We start from the raw sequence: 24385 nt of genomic DNA, 5'->3' as shown, positions 1-24385 counted from the left end.
GCGCGGCCCCCGCCAGCCTCGCCCCCACCTCCCCATTGGCTGCAGCGGCCGCCATCTTCCGGCCATGGAGGCGGGGAAGGAAGCGACGCACGGGAAGAGGATTGGTCAATGGCGGAGGGGCGGGGCCCGCCGGCAGTCGGCGCGCTGTGATTGGCTGGCGCAGGGAAGCTCCGCCCCGGGCCCGTGGGCGCGGCTGCGCTCGGTCATGGCGCGGGGTCGAGGCCGGGGCGTGAACGGCGCCGAGGGAACGGGGAACGGGGAACGGGGAACGGGAACCGGGAACGGGAACCGGGAACGGGAACAGGGCACGGGGAACGGAAACCGGGAACGGGAACCCGGAGCGGGGCACAGGGAAACGGGAGCGTGTCCGGGCTGCGGGGTACACACTGCGCTGGGCAGGGCTGGCACACGGAGATACATCCTCCAGGAGAGCCCGGGAACACAGAGGATTATTCCCTAGGAAATAATCTTGCTGTCAGATCTTCCCAGATCCCTTTTTTTTTCTTCCCAAGTTAACTTCCGAATAGTATTTTTCTCCTTTTTTTATTTACCAGTTACTAGGCTGACACATCCATATGAAAAAGAAGATGGCATAACCAACATTCCCTTCGTTTAATGTTTTATTTAATACTGCCCGAAGTTTTGTAACTCAAAATTCCTTGTTCTACTCTGAATTTACTGTCCAGCACTGATAAGTAGCATTAATCCATAACCTTGGATGGATGTTATTCAGTTGAGGAAAATAATTTGTAGCTTTCTTTTCATAGCAGATAAAAATCACATATATGGTCTTTTCTGATAAATGATGTGAATAATATTACCAATAGAATGGACAAATAAATAATTTCAAGACTTTTTTTTAAGCACAGAAATATTTTCATTAGCTTAGTTTGCATTTCCATTTTTTAAAATTGAAATCTAAGCATTTGAGCTGACTATGTACTGTTCTAGCAAGATAAAAAAAGTTTTAGCTAAATCAAATGACATGTTCAAGTTACACGGACAATGACCAGAGAGCAGTATAAAAAACACACCTTGTAGTTCAGTTTTATGTCACCTTAAAGCAGAAAGTCAGTCAAGAGACTTGAAAATGCTGACAATTTCATTTGTTTGTCACTAGCCATGTGCAAAATTTTAATTCTACATGCTCCAGTACAACTGTTATTTTTACTATTTCTGCTTAGGTAGGTGCATAAATAATGCATGTATTTATATTCTACCAGTGCAATTATCTTTCTGTGAGCAGAGATTTCCCTTTTCTGGTGATCACTGCAACATTTTGAGTAGTTTATTAGAACCAGGTACTTGTCCTCCTGAGGAGTCACAGATGCACAGCTCACCAAACTCCCAACTGCCATGAAAAAGTGCCCCTTTTTTGTTTATTTTTTGCTCCTTAACAGTTATTTGGTTGACATTTTTACAGTGCACTGAACATAGAAAAATATCTAAATACATCAAAGCACAAAGACCAGAATTACACATTCATGTTTTCACAGTAAATACCTTTCCCTCATTGTGAAGCCTCGTCCTGCCAGAGCTGTCACCCAGAACTAAAGTCTGCTCACACTGGTGAGATCAGTTCTGAAGATTTCCAAACAGGAGGCAGATGATTTCACTGAAGACAATATGCATTATAAGACTGTATTGCAAATGTCAGTATTACAATAATATTTTCAGCTGGTAGTTTTTCATCTGAGTTTCCCAGGGCAGTTGCCACAAATTCATCAAATACCTTCTGTTCATTGTTTATGTGGTAGAAATAGCTGCAAGATCAACGGGAATGCCACGGTTTACAGCCACGGATTTGGTGACCAATACTCCCAGACAAGTGCAGATGAATTAACAGAAAATACCATTTTTTGGATAGCACACCAATGCTGCTGGGGCACAGTGTACCACGGGTAGAAATGCAGCTGTGAAGTTTACCTCGGGAATTGCAGGGCAGATGCTCCAGAGATCACTTGTAACTCTTGACAGTTACTTTAGAGACATAAAAGATACTTTGAGAAAGAAGTCTTTAAGATCCCCACCTTAAAAAAAAACGAAGTCTAAACAAATCTGAGTTTCAGTGTCATGTGTTCTAGGCCAGAGGGTCAAGAACTCAAACAGAAAATTGTCTAGAATGAGAATTTATTTTCTTGCTGTGTGTTTGCATCTACCTAAAATGCCAAGGTTATTTTTTGTGGCAGTGTAGTTTGGCTACCTTTACCACTTTTTCAGTATAACGATTTGTAATTTGTAATATGTGCATAGAGACAAAGTGTTACATACCAGGGGTCAATGAACATAACACCATCAGCAGATTCCTGCAGCTGAAGTAATAGAAGTTAATGTGGTTTGCTGGAGAAAGGGGTTTATTTTTAAAATCTTTAAAAGGTACAGCTCATTGGTTTTACTTTTCAGTTCTCTGTTTGTCGGGGATAAGGGGGAGCAGGGAGCTCTCAAACCTTCCTCCAGCATTTTTTGGCAGTTCTATCTGCAGAACTTGACAAAATGTACAAGTGAGGCAAATTTATTATGACTGATGATAATCAAGTTTTGGGATTTACTGAAGGCACTTCAATGCTTAATTGCCACTTAGTGCTGAATAAGCATTTAATAAATCAAAATCAAAGGCTGATTAAATTATATGCTCTAATTACAAGTACAATAAAAAGAAGTTTTGATTGCAAAGTCAAGTTGTTGGGTTAGGACACCATTTTTAGAGGTCAGCTCAGAGCTAGCAGTGCCTGACTTCACATAACCCAAGCTAACTTCCTTCATCCTGCAGTAACAGAGCTGTGTCTTTCATCTCTGCTACAGCAATTTTTAATTTTAATAACGCTGCTGTTGGTAACAGTGCTCACAATTTCTTCTACCTGCCCAGGGTGCCAGGTTAAGATTTTATATTGAATCCTGTTGAAAGCAAAAACCTGGGCCTTGCACTGCGGGCTCCTCCTCTGCCTCCCCAGGTGTTTTCTGTCACTGTCCTTCAGAGGCTGAGTGGATGTTCCAGGCACATTCAGGTAGGAAAACAGACTGCAGACACATATTTCTGTTTTCCTGGTCATCCTCACTACCTGAGCAGCCCTGCTAGGGGCATACATATTGAAATTCGATTTTTTGATTGGCAATTTTGTTAGTGGCAAGAATTCCAGATTCCTCCCTGCAGCAGAAAGATCCAGCTGGGCACTAAAGCAGGAGCCTTCCTTCCGGCTGAGGGGTAGCAGAGGGCACCTGAAGTGCACAGTTCACCTAATGCATCCTCAGGTTTTTCTGTGCTTGTACAGAGGCAAAACAGTGGAACCAAGCTTGAGCCATTCCCCTCGTTGCTGGCTTTTCCCAAGAACCTCAGTCAAGCCACCCACGTGTGAGATTCCTGAATGCAAAAGGCATGCATTATAAAGCAGCTCAGATCTGCTGCTTACTGCCTTTGGGAGGGGCAATTTCTTGAGAAGGAAGATTGTCATAGTCCACAGGCTGTACAGGTTTGTGTTGGGAGGGTACCGTCTTTATTTTTGCTTCAGCATCTGATCTCTTTACCCTAACAGAGACAGCTGACACTGAGATCACTTACACAGGAGTGGTCCCCAAAAGCCCAAATTCAGCACTAGGCCACTGCATCAGACACTTAGTTCAGAATTCTTGATCCTAGAACACAGTGCTTGCATAACTACTGAAGTGTCTTGTATAAAAATTCTGAAATTGTCATTTATTTGCATTGACAAGAAAGAAAACTCGGGAACTAGAGGTTTAAAAAAGGTGCCCAAACAGGCCATGAAGTGTAAAGAGCCAACCTGACCCGAAGCATTTGTTATTTTTCTCTTAACTATACATTAGTGAGGTTAGTCAGCCTGAAGTCTAGACAGAATACCAGCACTGACACATGGCCAGTGCATCAGGATAAAACTGAACTGCTGCTGCAAGGCAAGCACAGTGCAGTGCTAATTACCATCGCTATGAAATCACTCTGGATGCCAGACCTGTTGACTCTGTGCTTCTACCACTGTCTTAAAGAGACCAGCAACTTTTACACTTTCAAACCTTATTAAAAAATTATCAGAGAAAGCATTATGTCCCAAAAACATCACCTCAGAGAAAATATTCTCACTCTTAAAGCTGAAAGTGTCAATTTGAGTAAAAGCTTTATTTAATTTAGAGTTTCAGCATCTGCAGCTGATGTACTGCAGTCCACAGCAATGACCATTAAGCAAGCAGGAGTCATTACAGCATGAATAATTCTGCAAGCAGTAAATCACCAAAACCAAATTATTAAAGTAGCTGCTGCATACAATGAAGCATGGGAAACAGCATCCCTAAATTTCCAGTTCAAAAATCTTTGCAAGTTAGTAGAAATCTGGGTCATAATGTTCTGAAATGTAATCATTCTATACGAGGCAAACATGATTACATCCCTTTGCCTAACAGCATGAGGTAAGCAATTGCAAAGGAATTCTTCATTACAGGCATTATTTTGGCAATCTTCCCAAGGCAGCACTGGATGTGATTAGCCACCAGGACTGAACTCTACAGCAGGAATTGCCACCCACGTATGGCTACTGGCATACCAGGAGAGATGAAAAAACATGCTGGGTTAAATAATTCAAGGTAGTTTTTCAACGGATATGGAAGCAGAATATACTTTCTGCTTATGCTTGCTAAGCTACTGCATCAAATCAGCTTTACACATTTAAGGGGAAAAGAATTTTCAGAAAACAAACTTGGAGGTTTGTTGTGGGGTTTGAATCCATCCACAAACTCAAATCTTGTCCCTGAGCACAGGAAGGAATAAAGACAATAACACAACTGAATCCAACAGGAGTTTATTACCCACACATTGCAGATGAAGTTAGACACTTCAGTTACCAGTCAATATAAGCTTAAGTATTAATTGACAACTCAGAAAGTGTACAATGAGTACAAAATCATTAACAAGAATATACAAAGTTCTGATGTACTAATTTTTAAAACATCAGTTGTACACTATTATACAGCAACCATTATGTGATCCTCAACTAATTCGGGTCTTGCATCTCAATTGTTTTGGTTTTTTTTAAATCAAGTTCTCCAAGAGGTTGAGAGAATGGGTTACAACTGCATTATTTCCCAAAAGGCTTCTAACATACAGCCTTACCTTATACAGGCAAAGCTGGTTTGGATTTTATCACCACTTCCTTTTATCAGGGATTTCAGTCACCAGAAAAAATATCTATACATAAAAAATTAAACTCCAATACACAATATTATATGTGTATATATGTATCTATATTGTACTATAGATTTCATATAAATCGAGTATAGGCCAAATTTTGGCATAATTTTTAAGTGCATTAAGTTTAATACAAAATCCCCCTCAGACTCTTATTCTTACTGTTCCCATTACTTGCTCCTGAACTGATCTTTTTCAGTTCTGATACTTCAGACATCTAGAATTCTCTTAAGAGCTAATTTCCATTTCAGTAATATCACTCTTTCATTACACTTTGTAACAAAAATAAACTTGTGGGAAAACTTAGTGACTAATTTAGTCAAAGTTCAGTGACTAATAAAATTCTCCAACTTGATGGGAATCATTTACATTTACTAGTCAGTATCTTTAAGGTACTATTATCCCACATACCCTCTCTTCTCCTTTGATCCTACAGGAACAGTTACTGATCATACACTGCAAGCACTCCCTGCTTTCCTTCCTGTTCTTACAAGGCCTCTCACCAACCTGCAAATAATTTCTGGTGCAGAATGGAGTGCAAAGAAATTTTCCTAATGCATGGCTAAATTTGCTTCAAAAGCAGCATGTGTAGATACTTGCTTTTTAGAGAACACCTAAAGTGCTATAATATCCTCTCTGCCACACAATAGCACGTTTTGTTTCCAAATTCTACTTTCATTGCCTTTTTTCTGTATTGCAAGAAGAACAACGATGTTAGTGACCCAATTAATCTACCAATTTGACAAATATATCATTTGCAGTAAATTTTAAAACAGGCTTACATTTTTTTCTGAAACAAAAAGGCCACTTAAGCTTTCCTGTAGAATAAAGTCTGGCAAGAAGTCATTCAACTTTCTCCCACAGAAAAGTTGTTTGTAAAATACAGAAATAAATTATATAACCAACAAACATTCTACATTAGACCAAAGAGCCACTCAAGAATCAATTACAGTAAGTTGAGTCACAATACCCCAAGAAATCAATTCTCTCATTTTGTCTACTGACTTTACTCTGCGGTCTCTTCATTCACACAATTATGGTACAGAGGGGGAGTGTTAGAAATGTGCAGCCAGTTCCACCTACAGAGAACGAGCTTCCAAGTTAAGCCCTTTAGCAATCTTGTAAAACAGGGCTAAGTGATTTTAACAAGGAGAATCACCCAAAAGCAAGGCTATCACATCTAGAAGCTAATGTCACTTCACACACACTGAGCCTGCTCACAGGTCAGCACAGGCCGGCCCTTCAGGCTTCATTTTCAGGGTCGTGTGGATGGAGCCAAGTGCAAAACTCCCAGTAAAGTTAGCAAGAGTTTGACAGCAATGCCCTTCATACCATCGAATTATTAAATATCTTCTGTGTTGTGTGTGAAAACTGGAATTTTTTATTGAGAAAGCAAATACTGAAACAGAAACAACTTTTAGCACAACAGATGTATTTACTTACAGCATGCAAGGATTTGTTTTCATATATTTTTGCAGCCAACAACCCTTAATTATTTACAAGTTCAAAATTACAATCTTCACATATGTAGCAATTGCTTACAGAAGTTCTGGACACTCTCAGAAATAAGCAAAAAATGGAGTAAAAAATACTGAGAGCAGTAAAGGAAAGCATATTAGCTTCTAATATCCAGACAATTTAACACTGTTCTGGTAAGAAAAAAAGTAACACAAAAGCCACATCACATTTGGAGATGCCATTTTAAAAGAAATGCATCTTTCTGTTTGGTTTTTCTTTCCAGGAGAAATGCTGTACATAACGTTAAAAAAAAAACTCCAAATCAATAAACAAAACCCAACTCCCTTTGGTTTGCCAATTTACCTTCAAGTCACTCCTCCACCTCCTGATCAGAGACCCAAGAGCTTCACAGGTGATCACACAGGAGAAAGTAAAAGCAATGCTTTTTTATAAACATGAAACTTTCCCAAAATAACAGATTCTAAACTCACCCAAGATGCAATGCACATGTCTGTTCTCAGAGTCACATCAGAAAAAATCCTGCTCCTATGCTTAAGGCCGTTTTAGACTAATTCACTTCTCTTCAAACTCCTGGAAAACAGAATTTTGTGTCAAACTGCTCTCTACCTGCCTGTTGGTATTAAGGTTTATTTCATACAATAATTTAAAAAGGCAAATTTAGCCTGCAGCTGTTTGTAATAAATGTGCATTGATACCTGGTTCTATAAAGTAGTATTTCTCTCTGGGACTGAGGGAGTTCACTAGCAGGATGTTTGTGCACCACATCATAAAGGGTTTCAAGCATAGTGTCCTTCTGGGAAGACATTTGGCTACCTCTTAAAGCTATGTTCACTTTATTTATAAAAAATTTGGTACCAGCTGGTGCTCACGCTAGAAACATTTTTCATGTTCAACTCTAAGAATAGATAAGGGCAAAGAAACTCCTCCAGTTTTACCTGCTGCTTTGTTATGCCAAATTCCAAGAAATCTTAGCTTATTAGTAAACAAAATTATACTACAGTACAAATATTTTACTTGGATTTTTAAGCATTTGTATGTCTGTGAATCTCTATTCTCTAAAGGTATTCATATTGCATGACATTTTGTGCTAACTGCCCTCTCGAGCCTAACCCCTTATAAAACATGAAAAGAGAACAGTAGAACTTTTTCTCATGTAAACTTCAGTGAAGTAATTGCTGAAGGTGCTATATAAACATTCTGGTGGACATTTCCTGGGTAGTGGTACATGGAACATGACACTTTGAACTTACTCAATGTAATGTATAAAAATATAAAAAATACATTTATGACAGTAGAATAAGCTACAGTGCAATTTTCCTTAGCCTGTTGAAAGCTCTGTGTGATCTTTTTCACCCCTTCCAGATCCTCCACAGTGTAACTCATGTTCCATTAATACTACAAGAGAGCAAGCACAGCTAGAAAATGCAGCTTTAATTATGCTTTTTAGCATGTAAACTTGAAGTCTCTAGAAGTCCATTATGTACCTTAAAAAATTAGTTTTGCTCACTCACCTTTTCTGTGCTAGAATTTAAACATTTTTGCTATAAACTATAAAGTTAGGATATTTAAGGAGAATATGCCCTAAATTTCAGAGAAAGTTATCCTATTATTTTAAACTACTTTAACGATTATTAGTCCTCAGACTAATTGAATATAATGGAAACTACACCACTTGCTTAGGGCAAGTGCATAAGCATAAGGCATTTTGTGTACATTCCCCCAGCTATTCATTTAATAGCTATCTTGGTGTGCAAAGCCAAATCAGTGGAAATCCCACTCTCAAAAGCCCAGAAACCAATTTACCCTTTACTGCACATTCAGCATTGAACTGCAAAAGAGGAACAAACACAAAAATCAAATCCAGAAATACACACTGAAACAAGCTTACCATTTTCTACTTGGTAAGGTCTTTTCAGCTCTGGAAGTTGTTAAACACACTCTCTCTGAGTTCTGAATACCTCAGTTTGAATACATTCATAGCAGTGCATTCAGGATGCACTGGAGAAATGCACCAGAAAAGTTCAGTTTTTCACACCATCCAGTGCCAGCGTACCATAAACCTCATCTGCTTCAAAGAAAGTGAAGTTAATTGTGTCAATCTACATATTAACAGGTTGGAGATATCATCTCCAACATAAAAAAAAAACAAACAAAAACTTCTAAAACCAAATATTGTTTACAAAAAAAAAATTTGTAGGCTTCGTATTCTATCTAATCACCATATTTCCCAGCCAAATGATGCTTTTCCTGAAAAACATGTACAATACAAAATGAAGTAACTGGTGTCTGGTCAGACACTAAGACAGCACTTCCTGCAGTAACCATTCCTGACACAGAAAGAACAGATCAGGCAACACATGAACAAGACAAAACAGAAAAAAAGGCACATGAAATTACACTTGAAGGGAAAAGGATCATGAAAAGCCTAAAAAGCACATAATAAAATCCTGCCAAATTTAGATATCACAAACTGTTCATGCATTGACCTTACTGTCCTGACCGCTCACAATCTGTCAATCAGAATCATTACAAGGTTACTTTAATTGTTACATTGTCTTATAACTATCTAAGTCGGGTAAAAGTTATTATCACCTTTAAATATAGTATGTTTATGCATAAAAATACAGATTTTTCTAGAATAAGTATTATATTTTCTAACCAAATACCGAAAGGCAGCGGTCCTTCTAGATTAATTTGGAATAATAAGTGAAGCCCATTTCTTTGCAGAATGGGGTGGTTTTATTGTTTGTATGTTTAAATAATTAATTTTGAATATCCATCCACTGTATAAACAATCTCCAGAAAAATATATCCTCTTGCAGTAACTTACAATACACATTAAAAATACTTACAAAAAGGGACTACTGTTCATTTACAATATCTTGAGCTCAAGGACACAATTCCTGGGTCATTTCGTTTATGCAATTTTGATCAGGAAAAACTGAACATTCTGGTTAACTTGGACCATGTCAGCAACATGGACAATCTAAAATTTTTAAATATCTGCCCAATTACATGGAATTTTCAATAAAATTAGGCATTTTTGCATCATAGTATATATGGCATTTCTTAATTTAGCAACAGAAAGGCACAGATATTAAACCATAAAATACAGTACCTGAATTATGTATACTCTAGTGATATCTACCAATGCTAATCCAGAAATTTTTCTCTGCAAAGGGGGCTAAAGTAAAAGGCTTGTTTATTTAGAAAAAATCAACCTCGTTACAAGTTTGGTCCATTAGAAATACCTATTAGCTGAAATATTTTGAAGCAAGACTTCAGGAAAGAATAGAAGAAAGCAAATTTAACAGTCTATGGTCCAACAACTTGAATTATTACTGTGAAATGGCAAACAAATCATGAATGGAGCCTTCTGATTAGCTGTCAGACATACCTGCTAAAGGGTCAGTGTACACAGGTACAGCCTGGCAGCCATCCCAGATACAGTCACTGCATCACACACACAGACTTGGTTACAGCAATGAGTCCAAAAACAGCATTTACAGAGGTCAGCACTTCTCCTGGACTGACGCTTGACTGCTGGCCCTAAACCATCCTCAGAGATGTGCAAAGCCCTTTAAATGCTTTGCCTGCTTTGTATTGCTGTTAATAGGAAGACCCTGCTAAAGCCAAGCTGGCCGGCCTTCCCTTTGCAAACTAGTGCACCTCTTCAAAAAGCAACTAGCTCAGTTGTCCCTACTCCAAGTGATCCAGCTGCATCAGGAAAGACCAATGAAATGGAAGAGGCAAGGAACAATAGACATGAGGGAGAACCCAACCATGCCATAGGTAATGTAGCGATAGGGCAGCTCGACCTCCATGCGCTGCCGGGCTCTGCGCACGTCGTCGTGCGGGATGCGGAATATTTGACACGCCAGAGGAATCGTGGCTTTCTTCATGGCCACTTTCGTTAACAGCAGAATGATGACTCCAATCAACAAGCGCAGGATGGCTTTTCCAAACACAGTCACGGTGAGGGAGGACAGAGACAAGGGCAAGCTGTGGGGAGGAGGATCCAGCTGCAGACCCAGGATGTAGTTGACGTGAGAGCCACAGGCCACGCCGGCACCGCAGCCCAGGATCTGAGCTGTGTCTCCTCTCGATGTGCTCCACGTGTCCAGGGTGAAAGAGAAGATGCCCAGGGCCAAATGGAGACTGATGATAATTAAGGGTGCATATTTGTAAGTTAAGTTGAAGTTGTCAATCAGGTCCACAACTGGATGGAAGACAACCAGGATAAGAATAGCATACAGAAATCCAGCAATAACATCCTGTTGAAGAGAAAGATATGGTTTCATAATAACTATTTTTAAAAAACCCTGAAGTTACATTAGCAAGAATACAAGCCTAGCTGCTGTAGCGTCAAAAGCAACTTGTGGATTCTCATCTTTACCCTTTTACAGCATTAAATCTTTCTCATATTAAACAAAAGGTAAGGAATTGCATCAACAAATCACCTGTATCCTGACCAGATCATGAATGAAGTCATGATCAAAGGATCCTTCATGAAAGTTGCAGGTCTAGACTTTTTAGTAAGGCCTGTTGAGACAGGGCAATGGGTGATGTTTTAAACTAAAAAAGAGGAGATTCAGACTGGATATAAGGAAGAGAGTTTTTTCCAATAAGCGTGATGAGGCACTGCTACAGGGTGTCCAGAGAGGTGGTGGGTGCCCTGTCTCTGGAAACATTCAAGGTCAGGTCAGATGAGGCTCTGAGCAACCTGTTCTGGTTGAAGATGTCCCTGCTTGTTGCAGTGGGCTAGGACTAGATGATCTTTAAAGGTCTCTTCTAACCCAAAACTATTCTGTGATTCTTCTATGATTTTTTTCTGCTGGCAACATTGGTCCCTATCCAGGGCCAGGGCATTCCGATCTACAGTCAGCACAAATCCAGCCCAGCTAAATAAGTTCTGCCAACTTAAGTTTGCTGAAACAGCTCAACAGTGGCTCTGAGAGCCTGGGTGCCAACACACCCAACACTGGCAGCAGCAGCAGCAGCTGGTGCAGCAGCCAAGGACCACTGCAGCCAGGCACTAGAGCAGCTTCAACTTTCCACTCCAGCTTCAGAATTAACAATGCTGGAAGAATGAGAACTGCTTCCAAATATTAAAGGAGAGGAAGAGATAACCTCTGTGGCTTCCTAACTGATTTTCAGTTTTACTGTTGTTTTTAAATGTCTTTTCTTAATGAAAAGGTTGCTCAATTATTTTTTACTTCAGCATTAAATTTCAGTTGACTGTTGACTGATCACTCAGTAGCATGGAATTCTCTGCTACTTTAGTCACCTTTGATTGTTAAAGAATTTGTGCAATCCAAGCACTACAAAGTGGCCCACCTTCATTTTCATGCTTATCAGCTCTTCCACATAAGCCAGGAGGTGGGACTTCAATCAGCAGAGTTTGCATTGCTCCAGCTTCAATGAATCATTTTTATTTGCTTCCACTAATTGAAAGCTTGATAAAAGCTCTAGTAAAACTGACTGATATAAACATCAGACTTGTTCACCTCAGAAGCAACAAAAACTTTCTGCTCTATTTGCCACCTTCTTCCCTCAAACTCAGGCACTGTGGTTGATGTGTATTGCAGGGACCACCTGGTGAACTGCATTCCCTCAAACTCTGCAGAGGATTTAGATGTGAAAACTGCAGAATAGCCCTGTCTGCTTGTTCACTATTTGGGCACGACTTTGTTGTATGACATTTTGTGTCAGCTGAACTATCACTCCATCACATCATCCTTGACAGAGTGGTTTTAGATTGGGAAGCCTCCTAACTACTGATTTATTTTTTCTGAGATGCTTTATTTTCCCATGCTCCTTTTACACTGTGCTCATCTACCATCTTTTCTACTCCCTACCAGGCTTACCCTTTTCTGTCTGTTAGCTTTTCTTCTCAAAAACATCTTTAGCCACCCTCACTAGCAGTCTTGCATTGTGATTACCACTTTGTAGTGTTCTTATTTTCTCATTTTCACATTGCATTCACTTGTGTTTCAGTTTGGGGAGTTTTAATCGTGTTTAATAAATAAGTTTGTTTTTCAAAGATGACAACTTTGTTACCTGGTTTTAGAAACTCTGGCAAATGAAACTCTAGCATGTAGAGTGGCACTCTGAAATACACATGCTTTGAGCAGCTGATAGGGAGTGAACTTTAACCATTACTTTCTCATTCTGCAAAATTATTATTTCTACTCTGTAGAGGAAAATTTAGTCTACAGTATAGAGCAGTCATCAATTTCTGCAATAAAAAATGACATTAAACACCTGTTAAGTTTCAACCGTGGACTGAGTTTACAAAAGACAAATATAAGTTTAGTGTGAGAGCCACTTTCAGCTATTTTATCAATTTCTATGCTGAAGAAATATATGTCTTCTGTTTCTGTATTGTACGACATTCCAAAAAATACATTTGTATATAATTGTTGCATTGTAAAACCGTCAATGTGATGGAAGCTTATAAAAGCAGAACAGGATTAAAACAGAACTTCAGTAGATTAGATTATTTTCTTACCAAAATTGAATGCATTCCCATATAAATTCGACTACAGCAAACCAAAGAACACCAGCAGAATGCCAGGATCAGTCCAAACATAAGGGGATACTGGAAGGGAAGAAAAATGCAGAAACCATATTAGAATTCGGAAAAAATAAATTTAAAAAATAATCACTCTATGAACATTCTATAATTAATTCCAATTAATGCCACTGATGCTTACCCTTTTCCTTGCCCTAGCCTCCACAGGCCTGGCAGAGCACCTTTCAATAAAGTCATTGTTAAGTCAAACTTTCAACCTTTCCCTGTCCTCTTTGCATTCAGGATATATGAATTTCAGTGCTTTGATCAGACATTTTCAAAGCAGTAAGGAATGTATCAATCTCTGCAGCAGCTGTCTTGCCATGCCCTGATATCCCAAATTGACCACATGGGCAGAGACAAATGTGTTAAACTGTGCAACAGTGTTACACTGGGTGAAGCAGCTCCATCACATGCAGGTATTGTTAGCAATTACCCAGGCAGAACTAAGTGGCTTCACTCTTTCCCTGAAAAGGAGGAACTCATAACAAAATTGCAAAGAAATTCAATTCCTTCCTCAATTCTTTGTTTTAAAGCTTCTGCAATCATTGACTGAAACTCTGAGCATCAGCATGAAACTCCTAAAACAGTAATCTTTCTTATTCTTTCCAAACCCACATAAATTTCCTCCAACAAGCCACAATCGTTAAACAAAAATCATTAAATAATTCCTTTCAATTATTTTATCTTCTCACTTTTTTTTTTAATTAATAAAGACTGTTTACCAGGAAGAAATAAAAACTTTGCTTTAATAAGCACATATCATGTAAAGAAACAGTTTGTTAACTTTCTCAGGTTTTGGATAAAACGATGCTAATTTACATATTACAGCACAGTAAGAAATACTTTCCCCAATATTGCAAAATGTTGTACAGGACAGGATACAGCTTCCTTTTTTGTCACTATTCTATAAAAGACGCAGTCACAAGATAAAATGGCAAGTTCCCAAAGTTGCTTTGCTTCCTACAATAAACATTTTCAATATAAACAGGCAGTCTCCATGTACTCAAACCTAGAAACAAAATCTACGAATTACAGGCAGGTTTCTTGCCCTTTCCCTGGTTCCTTTTATAGGTAACCTGAAGAGTAGAATATCCAGCAAATTAGAGAAAATATCTTTAAAGTTACTGGAGGAAGTTCTGTGTCCTCTGTGAAGGCCACTTAACAGATTGTAAAGTTCCAAAATCAGTCTTTCTGTAGAAGGTTTGAGATACGATTATCACTCCTCTGCATTCTTCCTACCTTCCCTGGATTCTCAACTGCATGACCATGTTTGTATGACAAACCTAAAATAACTGTTCTCAAACTAAGGGAAAAATTAGGAAGCTTATGTTTTATATAAGAAGCAGATTTCACATTAAAATAAATTCTAAACACCCAGCTCATAGCTGTGTTCCATCTAGACTAAACTCTACTTCCTGTAGCAACATTTGTCTTTGCTTCCATCACATTCATCTACAAACTTGATCTAAACAGAACTGTGTACTTGTGACTCATTTGTAACTGGAACAAACTGAGCTTCCTGCCTTTCAGAACCCTGCTAATCCCAGGCCATGCACCAGTAACTGTGTCACACTCACACAGGATTGCAGAGTTATCAGATACCAACATTGCAACAGCAGCCACAAAAGCAGCCTCGGTAACTTGCAAGTGCAGCCACATCCCTGTACCCAGTTGCGCTTCTCCCTTTGGTCTCGGGATAGCAGGAGCGCTGCCTGCTCCAGCCACACACCCTCCCTGCACGCTGCTGCTCCACTCCCCTCCCGCAGGACTCCCAAGCAGAAGGGCTGTGTGTGCAGGGACAGCCGTACCCCGCGGCCTCTGAAGCAAAGAGCAGCTTCGAGTTTCAAACTGCTCGGCCATCACTTGATCCCCTATGTCCATCCTTGTCTCCTGACACACAGCTTTTGTGCCTTCACAGCCCAAGTGGGGTAAGGCTTTTCTTTAATAAATAAAGACTTGTCCTGTTTCTGCAGTGCCTGGAGCTTTAGCAGGAAGATGAATGAAGTGCCAGGCTCAGCATCCATTCATGATACCATGGGTAAGAGGCTGGGACTGGGGGACGAAAGAGGTTAGAGGAGCTAAACAGCAAAATCCTAAGAACAAGGAGTGTGAAGGAAATAGTTAGGTGAGAAGTATTGTTGTAAGAGTCCTGAGCAGGTGACTGTAAACAGGAGGGAGACTAAAATAATTCTGAAAATGAAAAGAAATGCTTGCTGTCAGGGAACTCACAGGGGACGGGTGTTTGAGGAAGAAAGAAACAGAAACTCCAGCTCTGAAGAACGTTTTGGAAAGATTATTTGGCTCTGTCATATCTCACTCCAATTCTGAATAAATACCCCTTAAACCATCTGAGAACATGGGCTAGTTTAATTTCTCCATAGCAAACCACAGTAAGAATAGTTTGGGTTGAAAGATAGTTCAAGGTAATCTAGTCCAAGTTCCCTGCTAGAAGCAGGGACATCTTCAACTAAAGCAGGTTGCTCAGAGTCTCATCCAACCAACCCCTGAGTGCTTCCAGATATGGGGGCATCCACCTCCTCTCTGGGCAACCTGTGCCAGTTTCACCACCAGAAGTAAAAAAATTCTTCCCTGCATCTGATCTAAATTAACCCTTGTTCAATTCAGAACCTTCACCCCTTCTCTTACCACAAAAGGCCCAAAGGAGTTGGCTCCCATCTTTCTTACAGGCACCTTTTAAGAAATGGTCACAAATTAAGCACAACACCCTGCATCCTCCTCAGCCTGTTTTCACTCCTACCTTTTAAAGCAGCCACTGGGTTCAAGAATTCCCAGAACACCAAACTGGTAGCACCTGCTTAAAATCTGCCCTGAGGTGGTAAGACAAGGGTGTATTTGGTCCTCACACGAAGGGATAAGTGCACAAGGTGATTCAAGGAGAATATCAGCACTCCCACACACCTCTGAGCTCAGCAGCATGCCAAGTCATACCACCAACAGGGGACATCACCTGCATCCTTGTAAAAAAACCTGATGCCAGAAACTTACTTCCAAATTGTTTCCTGCAAGGCTGAGGTACCAGCAAGCCTTATAATAATACTGTTTTATAATAATGGATTTCAAAAATCTCCTCTCCCAATCATTAATGAATATTCAAAGACAGGAAAAAGAACAGCTTTTACTAGGTTTTCTACTTAAAACTGGCACATTTTATGGAAGAGTAATGTGAAAATCTGAATACGAACTTATATCAAGTGTTCAGGGAAGAAATCATATGCACTTTTTATTATGTTGACTTGGGTCTCTATTTAAATGTGAGATATTAAAGCAAGACAGCTGAATTCCAGCAGTTTAGTGCCATGGTTCCTGACATGCCAGATCTGACCTAAAGAGGCACAAAGGACAAGAGATGACCAGTTTTCTTCTACCTTCTTCCCCAGTTCACTGTTGGTTTTACTCCTTTAGGCATCAGAAGGCAGACTGGCATCACATGTGCTTCCAGCTGAGGCTGTGGAAGGTTGGCAGAGATCACAGCTGGGAGAGGCAGACACAGAAACCAGGTTTCATTCTCTCTGCTTGTTCTTTTTGATAAAAGAATTGATGTATTATCATTCTTGACCACACTTGGTGTCACTTTCAGTCAGATATTCAGGAGCACCCCATTTTGGACACAAATACCTTAAACCTTGTCTCCATGCCCTCAATCTTATGTAAATCCTCAAAATCCCCTTATGCCTCCATAGCAAACATGCCACCTCAACAATTATGAGTGTGGGGTTTTCTTTTAACTGCATACTGCTTTCTTTTTTATAAATTAAAAAAAACTCAAACCAACAAACATGTTATTTAAAAAATAATTTTTAAAAAGTTAATTGATTTCTTAACTTTACATATTAGGAGAAAGCTAGGGATAAAGCTGGCTGAATAAACTGCTCATCATGTTTCAGACCTCAATTTTTTCCCCATATTCAGAATCTTGTTCTAATCGAAGAAATTTGATTCAATTCATGTTTGTAAAACAGCAGTGAAACTACTCTCAGTAAATCTGAGACCCTTATGCCCTATGTTTTTAAAAGAAAACTCCCATCCTACAGAAAATTCCACTGCATCCTCCAAAACAGGCTTGCAGACTTCTGACTGGACTACACACAAAACCCTTCCCCATCCTCCTCCCTCTCCTTGATCTTTTTGCCAAGAGTCTTAATAACATAACCATTGTTTAAAAATGCTCATAAGGAAACAATCTGTCCTAAAAGCTTTGACCTAGGTCAGAAAATTTCTTCTTTCATAAGGGAACATTATTAAAAGACACTAAATGCTCACTTCTTTACCTTTTAAAACCATATTCTGCACCGGAGAAGTTTCCAGCACCCACAAAGGATTCCAAAGTAACTTTCCAATATTTTCAGTGTTCTGCAGTATTCAATGATCTTTTTTTAATCATATCATAACTCAGAAGTTCAACTTAAGTTTGAGACAATTATTTTGGGATAAAGTTCACTGAAAGAATCCAAGCAGCACTTGCAGCACCGGGCTTTTAATAAGGTATTTGGGCCATGTATTGGCAATAGTCATAGGAAAAATTATAATCAATATTTATGGGAATGACTCCAGCACCCTGGATGGACAAATGCGTTCAAAAAGCACAGCATAAAAATGATACTGTGAAGGAAGCAGAAGAAAAGGGAGAAGATAATTGTTAGAAAACAGATCACCAATCAATCATTTTAGGAAAAATAAACTTTTTCTATAAAAATGGGCCAGGTGGTAAATACCACTGGTTAAGCTACATTTATCAATTATTTTCTCCTTTCTTGCACTGAACATTAATATCAAGAGACATAAAAACCTCAGTGTTACATGTCACTACAAGAACCTCTTTCTAAAATTCCAAGATAAACTTTTCAATGCCAGTCCTGAAGGAAGTTAAAATATTTAATTTACTGCTACACCTAATCTGAAAAGAAATTAAGGAGTAACAATACGAATTAGGTTGTTTTTTCATTGCAGTCATTAAAAAAAATAATCCTTCTCTGAACACAGCTAGCAAGAATCACTTATGGCTTGCTCTGTTTATGCCCCAATACCTGAAACTACATTTTTTCTGAAAAATAGTGTTGTCTCAGTTTAATCACCTATTTGAAAGAACAAGGAGTGCTTTACATGTGTACAATGCACCAAGAAAAAAGAAACTGCTTGAGAAGTATTTCCTTTGAATACCTTTTCATCAAAAACTCTGTATCCAACCTTAGAGCATTTGTTTTTACATGTTTTCCACCAAGACCCTTTACATTAATTAAAGATTTGCTTAGGCAAAACTGAAAAATATATTTAATGAAAATCAACACAGTCTAATAATACAGGCTGTTGTATTCCTCTGGCAGAGATTCCCTAGTAACATTTGTCACAACTGGCTGTGCTCTTTTCAAACCTTTAAGAACACCTGCATCAAACAAGTTTTTTCAACTTCCTTTACAAAGTACAGGCATTAATATGGCACACAGAAGACCTTAGATCTCAAACACACAAGACAAGGCCAGGGCTGACCCTCCAAATTCCCATCTCTCTCTCTCTCTCTATCAAATCATCATGTGGGTAATTCTGTGTTTTCAGATCATCCCTTCAGCTGTGCTTCCCATGTCAGGAGTTTTTGTTTGACTGTTTAAGAAACAGGTACAAGAAGACCAATTAGACAAGCATGCACACATCTCTTTGCCAACAGTTCTTCTCAACATTTTAGTATTTTAGCCAAAGGCCCATTTGGGCTTCTCTGAGAGGTGATGTGTCCTGAAGGGACTGCACTTGCTCCTGCACACAGATCCTGCATGTAAGAGATGGTTTTCTATGCGTAGCTTCCAGTTTATCACTACACCAATCTTACTGAAAATGCAAGCCTTTCACCAAGGACAGACATTTAGAACTAGGATGTGCCCCTTTCTGCAAAATTCTCACTACAGCACTGTTGTGATTAGGCTGTTTATTCACCCCCAACAACCAATTATTCCCTGTTTCCAGTGCCAATCAGAGTTTGGCCTTTTGAAATGAAAGAGCAGGCAGACAGTTCTAGAGGTAATCTTCAGTAGTGGTCAGTCAGAACCACAGAGTGGTGCAGATCTCCCTGAAATCCCAATACAAAACTGTCAAACCCATCTCATTTAATTACATTCACCAGCCTTGGCTGATAAAAGTCAGAGTGTGCAGATGAAAGATTTCTGGAAGGGAGTTTCACGTGGTACCACATAAGAGTCTTACACAACCGGTACCACAGAGAGTCAAAAGAGCACTGAGTAAGTGAAAACTGTAAATGAAAAATACATCAGAGAGGCCACTGGAGAATAGATGCACCTACTGTGGGTTTAGCAGAGGTGTTATCCAGGTCACCATTAGCAGCAGAGGGGTGGAAAGGCAGTCACTGATGACAGGCTTTGCATATCAAACATTGCCAGACAGTACCCAGGGAGACAATGCTGTCATATTCAGCACCACAAGCTGCTTCAGAAGGGAAATCAGTGCTGGTTAATACAGTTAAAGGCCTGCTACTCATCAACCCAGGCTCTGGGCTCCTGCTGAATGTCAACCAAAGTTTGCTCAGTGGCTACAGTGAGAGTCAGAAGCTCCTCACAGAGCTCATTAATGCAGAGCTCAGGAAGGAGTGCAAACCCATCATTTCCTAAATGCAGACAGCTACTGCTAGAGCCAGGCTGCATCCTGGAGGAACTGGGAGAGAAGAGAATTCTCTGTATCCCCTGGCTGATATTTTTTTCCTCATCAAAATAAGCCAGCAGAGTTATGACACATTCAGGTACCATCTCAACTCAAGGAAAACTTCTAATAAAATACATCTTGATATCTATTTGAAATCAGCAGTTCAACACAATCAAACAAAATATTAAAAACACTTTTTCCAGTAGTCTCAGCCTGAGCCTTTGGAGATTTTGTGGGTAATTAGCAGTTCACACGATCTCTTCCTCCCCTCATCTGGGACATAATATAAGCCAGCCTGGCTCAAACTGTCACTATTTCAAAGAAAGCAAGTTTTCCCCAATTTTATAAAGGTTACTTTTTCCTACATCATATCAAGATCGATAACCTCACTGTCTTTTAAGTGTTTGCCCTCCTCTTTCAGCGTACCAGCACTTCAAAAACAGAGGGGGGAAAAAACCATTTGTAACATTCCCAAATTCTCTTGAGTCTTTGACATGAGCTTTATATTTCAAGGTTACTGAGGCGTCTTTGAAATAAATGGGCCTCCCTGCAGAAATTTAACATATTAAATAAATAAATATGGATTATGCAAGTAGAATCAAGAGTTTCAGGCAAGCTCTCATAATACAAGAAGAAACCTGGAAAAATACGGGCACAATGGACAGAACAGTTAGCTATTATGAAAGTTATCTTAATATGTAACTTGCTTATGTCTGAAAGACAGTTTAATTGAATATTCCCTATGCCTGAAGTCTCTAAATGTGATAATTTGCCAAAATCATCTTTAAAATACATTATCTCTGAAAATATTTTACTTGAACAATTGCACTTATGGAGAGAATTTTAGTTTTATAGTCAAAAATCCTTTTGAATACTATGTGAAAATAAAACACAAGAGAATTGCTTAGAGGCATTGAAAAATTGAAAAGCATAAACTCAACAGGTTAAAAAAAAACCCTACTGCAATCCAAACATATTTTTAAATACATAATCTGGGCCACAGCTAGAAAAACAGGAGCATATTTTCTCTGTTCTCAATGTTCTTCAATAAAAAGACACTGACTGTCCGATAGAAAAGAGCTATCACACAATAGCAGGAAGTCATAGATCACTGGAAGCAAACTGCAAATAAGCTACACAAGAGATTCCCTCCTCACTGGTGTAAGACAGTTTAGAGGAGGAGCAGCTTTCTTTGGTTTAGTATAAACTTCAAAGTGACAAACTCAAAGTTGCCTGTATTCCAGAGTAAAAGTCCCTGCAGGGAGTTACATCTGTATCTGCTTAAATTCATCCTCAGCCTCGTTCCACTATGATTTGCTGAACCAACAGTCCCAAGATATTGTCTCATCACAATCGGGCTCTGTGTAAGGCTTCTTTAAAATAAATATATACAGAAACAGTTTGCCAACAGGTTTATATCTAGCCATCTGCACCTACTGGTAAATTTGTAGAATTTAGTACAAATCATATTAAAAACTCGTTTATGTTTAATAGCTCTCCTAGAACTTCTGAAGTAAGTCAGTCTTTTTTAACACCGATTCCAGAAAAATACCATTTTCCATGACAAAAAGATGTCACATAGGTTCTACTCCCTTTCATCAGAAGTAAAACAGAGAGAATAGAAGAAGTGTCAGATGAAAGGTTAACTCTAGAGATTAATCAAAAGACTCTTGACATGCAATTGGTTAATTAGTGATTAGTTTTTGGAAATAATTTAAAAATCGAGGAATTTTTTTTTTGTCTACCTGAGTATTTGGAAATGGCAGAAGTTGGTTTCAGAGAGATCTTTTATTCATACTTGTTTTCTAAGAAAAAGGAATTAAAATCAAGACTCATACGCCGCTTCTTCATTTCTTAAGCACAGTCCGACAGGAATAACAAGGCCGAACATTTATGATTTCTTACCATGTATTCATGATAAATATGTTTAGTCAATTAGCAGAGTGTTTCACAGACTGCAGTGCCAGCAGGGCTGGCAAACCACAGATCGAACGTGGTTCATTGGCAAAAACACCATTTCACACCCTGTTTGCTGGGTCTGTAAAGGCAATCGAGACAGGTTCCCTCTGCACACATGACATCAGTCTGCGCAAAGCTGATCGACTGGTACTGCTAAATGAGCTTTCCCACACGCAAAGAAACACAAATCCAGTTTGTTCTTCCAACTGACACCAGCCCTACACATCTAACAAGCAATAATCAAATATACAGATTTTGGTCATTTAATAAAAGCAACTTTGAGATTAAGCATCTCAGTGGCAAAACTTCAAATACTTATTTCAAACACTCAGAAAATATGACATTATTTTGTATATATATGTAATTATTATGTCTGTGTAACTCCAGCAGATAATACTTCAGCTTTTCCTAGCAAATATGAATGCCTAAGAGCTTCCTTTTAGGCACATGCATACATCTTGCAGAAACAGATACATAATATTTGATTAGAGAGGCCAAATAAAATCTCTAACCCTTAATCATCTCATTTCTTTCAGTCACCCATTCTAGATGCTGAGATAGAGCCACAAAGTGTCAGGCAGCGACAGCTGACAACTGGTGATTGTTACTGGTTTTGGGAAAAACAAGAGTTAAGCCTCTGCACGAAGCCTAGAATCAGAGTTAGTTCTCTGCACCGACATAATTTATATCCAACTTAAACCAGGTTTTACAGTAATGGTAAGTAAACATTAACAACTTAAGAGTCAGATTACTGCCTAACTTCTTAAACATTACACAGCAAAACGCTGCACTGATTTATCGGGGAAAGCCTTCTCCCTCAGTTACTGCTGAAAGTGGTGCAGTGATTTAGAGCTGGATGTGCTTTCTCTGGAGTTGCTGCTGTTGCCATACTTCCAGCAGCCAGCGCCAAAGCACATGCCACTGCTTGCGTAAACCAGACGATCAACAGTGTTATTTTAACTTATCTATTGACCCCAAGTGCAATAGCCAGATTTCAGAGATTCTGCTGAATGAAGGTGTTGAAAATAACACAGACTATCAGTTCCTGCTAATTATGAACACACTGATAGATTACAGAACCTCCTGAAAGTACAAATACCAGAATCATTTCCAGCTTGTGGTTAATGAAAATAAAATCGTTAAAGAAAAGGCTAAAGCTACAACTCAGTGACGCTACAAAATGACTCGAAGCAAAGAAGGATCAACAAGAAACCCTTTAGTTACTGGCTCTCCACCAAATTCTCACTCTGTAAAACCAAATGCCTGTAAAAACACTGGATGCTCATCCAAACTTTGTGCAAATAGACAAGCTGAAAAAAAAACCCTCACAGGAACAAAATGCAGTTTGTTACCACGAACTTTTCATGCATGCTGAGCTAATCCTCAAAGCTAGCACAACTTCCATTCACAAGACAGAATTACTCGAACACCTCTCGTAACCTGAGCACTCGCTTAAGGCTCAGAAAAAAAAAAAAAAAAAAAAAAAAAAAAGAGTGAGGCAAGGGAAAAAGCTACGAATCTCACATTTTCCCAACCAAACTCAGCCACCTCCTCTCCTGAAGAGAAATCAGCTGTGCCACATCCTTACAGCCCGCGGCCGGAGAGCTCATGGACGAGGACGCGGAGGTGTGAGCATTACCTGCCAGCGGCCGTAGCTGAGCAGCAGGAGCGCCAGGGGGATGGCGGTGCCCGACATGGCGTGGGTGGAGGGCATGCTGTACTCGGAGTTGTAGAAGACCTCCAGCTTCACCACGGGCGGCGAGGCAGGACGCGGCCAGCGGATCACATCCTTGGTGCACTGCCCCAGGTACATCACCCACACCCAGATGATGATGAGCCTCCGGCCCAGCCAGGCGTCCACATTCCAGATGCAGAAGGGGAAAAAGAGGATGTAGAAGAGCTCGTTGCCCAGCTCCGTGCCCAGGCTGAACAGATAGTAGAGGAAGCGGCTGCGAGTGGCGAACTCCTGGCTGCCGTCCTCCTCCTCCGTCAGCGAGTTTCGGCGCGGCCTCCTTCTCCAGCGCCGCGGGGTTCCCGCCGCGCCGGGCACGGCCCCGTTCCCAGTGGGATGCGCCTGCCCGCCCGCGGGGCCACCGTTCGCCACCGGCCCCCGTTGCTCCGCGCCAGCCCAGCCCGAGGGCCCCTCCACCCCGCAGAGTCGCTGGAACGCGGCCACTTTCCGCGGGTCCTGCAGGTGGGCGGCCAGCCGGGCCAGGCGCTGGCCGAGGGACATAGCGGCGGGACCGGGGGCGAGCTGAGGGCGGCGGGGGACTTCGTTTGAGGGGCGGAGATGGGAACGGGGGCTCTGCGGAAAGGAAAGCCGCTCCCTGAAGAGAAACCCGCGGGAAGGCGAGACGCCGCGGATACCGCGGGACTACCCTCGCCTCAGCCGGTCCCTCACGCCCGCCCCGTTCGCTCCCTCCCTCACGCCCGCGCCGGCCCGGCCCAGCCCCGCCCCGCCCCGCCGCGCCTGCGCGCAGCCCCCACCCCGCGGGAAACGCTCATCGCCGAGCGGATTG

General features: G+C 40.4%; 1 protein-coding gene across 1 annotated transcript; it reads right to left on the bottom strand.

The window, feature by feature from the left end:
* Positions 1-4786: 4786 nt before the first annotated feature.
* SGPP1 (sphingosine-1-phosphate phosphatase 1) lies at positions 4787-24281 on the bottom strand. Its single transcript, XM_014871476.2, has 3 exons — positions 23506-24281; positions 13179-13268; positions 4787-10941 (listed from the first exon to the last, which is right to left on the bottom strand). The coding sequence occupies exons 1-3, from the start codon at positions 24097-24099 to the stop codon at positions 10390-10392; spliced, it is 1236 nt and encodes a 411-aa protein (XP_014726962.2). The 5' UTR covers positions 24100-24281; the 3' UTR covers positions 4787-10389.
* Between the last annotated feature and the right edge of the window lie 104 nt (positions 24282-24385).

The sequence above is a fragment of the Sturnus vulgaris genome, chromosome 6 (assembly GCF_052056855.1).
Source record: "Sturnus vulgaris isolate bStuVul1 chromosome 6, bStuVul1.hap1, whole genome shotgun sequence".
NCBI lineage: Eukaryota > Metazoa > Chordata > Aves > Passeriformes > Sturnidae > Sturnus > Sturnus vulgaris.
The sequence above is the reverse complement of the archived record's forward strand: the minus strand, read 5'-3'. Positions and strand labels throughout refer to the sequence as shown.